This window comes from Penaeus japonicus, unplaced genomic scaffold (assembly GCF_977035675.1).
Source record: "Penaeus japonicus unplaced genomic scaffold, GWHDUDI00000001_assembly GWHDUDI00000011, whole genome shotgun sequence".
Classification (NCBI taxonomy): Eukaryota; Metazoa; Arthropoda; class Malacostraca; order Decapoda; family Penaeidae; genus Penaeus; species Penaeus japonicus.
The window spans coordinates 30,630,373-30,632,872 of NW_028234413.1; the positions used below are offsets into that span (position 1 = coordinate 30,630,373).

At 52.6% G+C, this 2,500-nt stretch overlaps 1 protein-coding gene across 2 annotated transcripts in view; it reads left to right on the forward strand.

Annotated features, from left to right (window-relative positions):
* Window positions 1–2,500, forward strand: part of LOC122254096 (uncharacterized) — a 27,501-nt gene that overhangs the window by 17,331 nt on the left and 7,670 nt on the right. For both annotated transcript variants that reach the window (XM_043017595.2, XM_086541841.1), the window contains exon 2: window positions 1–2,387. This exon is cut by the window's left edge and continues 185 nt beyond it. In XM_043017595.2, the coding sequence (XP_042873529.2) occupies window positions 154–2,387 (2,234 nt within the window). In that variant the 5' untranslated portion in view covers window positions 1–153. The remainder of the gene's footprint in view (window positions 2,388–2,500) is intronic.

Here is a 2,500-nt window from a genome sequence, read left to right on the forward strand (position 1 = left end):
GATGTGGTCTACACGCCAACTCTAAGGGACTGCCTAGCTGCCTTAGAGGAAGTTTTGTCACTGGTATTGATCAAAGGATGTGCATCTTGTGATTGATCTCTTTGAACTTTTGGGGGTGTTTTGGTAAAAGACGAAGACAGAAAATAGAGCAAGATGTGTGAAGGCTATGAGCTCAACCTCGTCTTTGACGTCGAGTGGATCAATGGGACTCTGGTGCCCACCGTGAAGCCCGTCTTGAAGCCCTGTCCTGAGGATCCTCGGCCCATCATCGCCGGGGTGTTCCTCTCCCTCATCTTCGTCGGGGCTTTCCTGCTCAACCTGGTCGTGGTGGTGACGGTGGCGACGAGCTACACTCTCAAGAGGTTCCTCTATTGCCACATTCTCATCAACCTCTGCGTTGCATGCATGATCGACTGCATCTTCAACCTCACCATCTCCATCGGGTATGTGACGTCGGCACCGTGGAGGTTTGGGTACTCAATGAGCTTCTTCAACGGGTTCACAATCAACATGCTCAACAGCGAGATGGGCTTCGCTGTTTTGCTGTTGGCTGTCGACAGACTTGCTGCTGCAAAGAAGTACATGCGTTACCTAAACTTGAATGAGTGCAAAATAGGGTTGATAATTGGGTCCACCTGGGTGGTTGCTTTTGCTATGGCCTCCCCCATCGTATGTGGCTTCATCTTCAGCATACCTTACAGGAATAGATATTCCTGCTCAGTTGCGGACCCGCATGATGACTATTACTTAATCATTCACTTCATCTTAGTCGTCATCCTCTCCAGCATCACCATGATCGTCCTCACAGTGATCATGTCCATCACCTTCCACCGGGAGCGCAAGAAACAAAAGAAAATCAAGGGCAACCAGACGATGGGCTATTTCGACCAGATTCTGATGACGCCGTACTACAGGACAGAGTTTTACCCGGCGGCTTTCTCGGTCTGTGTCATCGTGGCCTACCTGCTCCTGTGGCTTCCGTTCACCGTGACCACGACCATCGGACCCATGCTCTCGCAGCACTGGGCGAACAAGACAACTGGAGATTCGGATGCTGATTCGTATAGCATCTTTGATCCAAAGGACCGAGATGGGCTCAAGAGGCGGGCAATGTTGGACGAGAGTCAGCTGTATTCCCTCAACACAACGATGAGTCCTAATGTAACTTCTGAAATGGCCAACAAGATGAACAACATGACCATGAACGAAAACCTCATTCCAGAGGTCGTCGACACACCGGTCTCCGACACGGTTTTCATTTGGTTCCGTTATATCTTCGACATTGTAGTGCCAATTCTAGTATTTATAATCTTGAAGGACGTGCGGGCCAAGTGCGAGAGCCTCATCATGTGTTGTAGGCCCAACTCTGTTGACGTGGCGTCGCCCAAGCCAATGAGGCCGCCCTATCTAAAGCAGATGTCAACTCCTGGCACAGCTGACAAGGAGTCAGGCTCTAAAGCAAAGAAGCAGAAAGGAAGTGGCAAGAACACCATAGGATTCAAAACACCAATTCTGTTTGCCACTTCCGAAGGATTGCACATCCGAACAGTGGAGGAAACTTACCTCGACATGATCGACAACAAGCCTCTCATAGGCTTCGGCCGGCAAAACACGTCGGAACCTGTCTTTACTTATGATTTGTGTGACGTCATGCTCGGTTACGAAGACCTTACAGACTTCGACGGGCAGTATCACATCGATGACAACTACGATAACTACGACAGGGACTCCATCACAGCGGACCTGGCCCAGAGCAACCCGGTGGTGATCGGAGCCAACAGAGCCGCCATGGGTCAAAAGCCACAGGTCTTCAGCGAGGACGAGGATGACCTTCCGCCCGAAGTGGAGATCCGGCCGCCGACGCCGCCAAAGGTTCACATCGTCGGAAATGAACCGGCCGTGAACCTCGGCGACGACGTGGACTTGGACGTCAAGAAAAACAAGAAGGGAAAGAAAGTGGTGAGGTTCGCCACGATGCTGAACGAGGAGATCCCGCGCCCGGACAGCCCCGAGAGCAGCTCCGGCCTCGACTCCTCCAGCGTCAGTGGCGGGTCCAGCGACTCCGGGATCATGGCCGACAACGAGCGATCATCCGCCACCCCGCACGACGCGGATAGGAAGCCCAGGTTCAGTGTGAACCGGAACCGGAACCCCCAAAGGCCTCCCGCGGGTTCAGAACCAGGAAAACCACCCAGCAAGCCTGCAAGAAAGCCTCAGCCACCCGCCAAGAAGAGCAACCCCGCGCCCAAGAAGGTCATCGCTTCGAAGGTCCGAAACATCAAGAGTCGACACCTGCAAAACATGAACGGTTCGCTCTCGTCTCTGGAGGACAGGTCGGCGCAGGGCGGCAGGCGGTTCTCGAAGCCCGAGGCCTCATCTTCATCCAAGTGAGTGGAAAATGAGGCTACGTATGAGGGTGGTTCGTTTGTGCGAACATGATTGTGTGTGTGTGTGTGTCTGTGTTTGTGGCATATTTTGTATTTATATGTGTTCATTTATG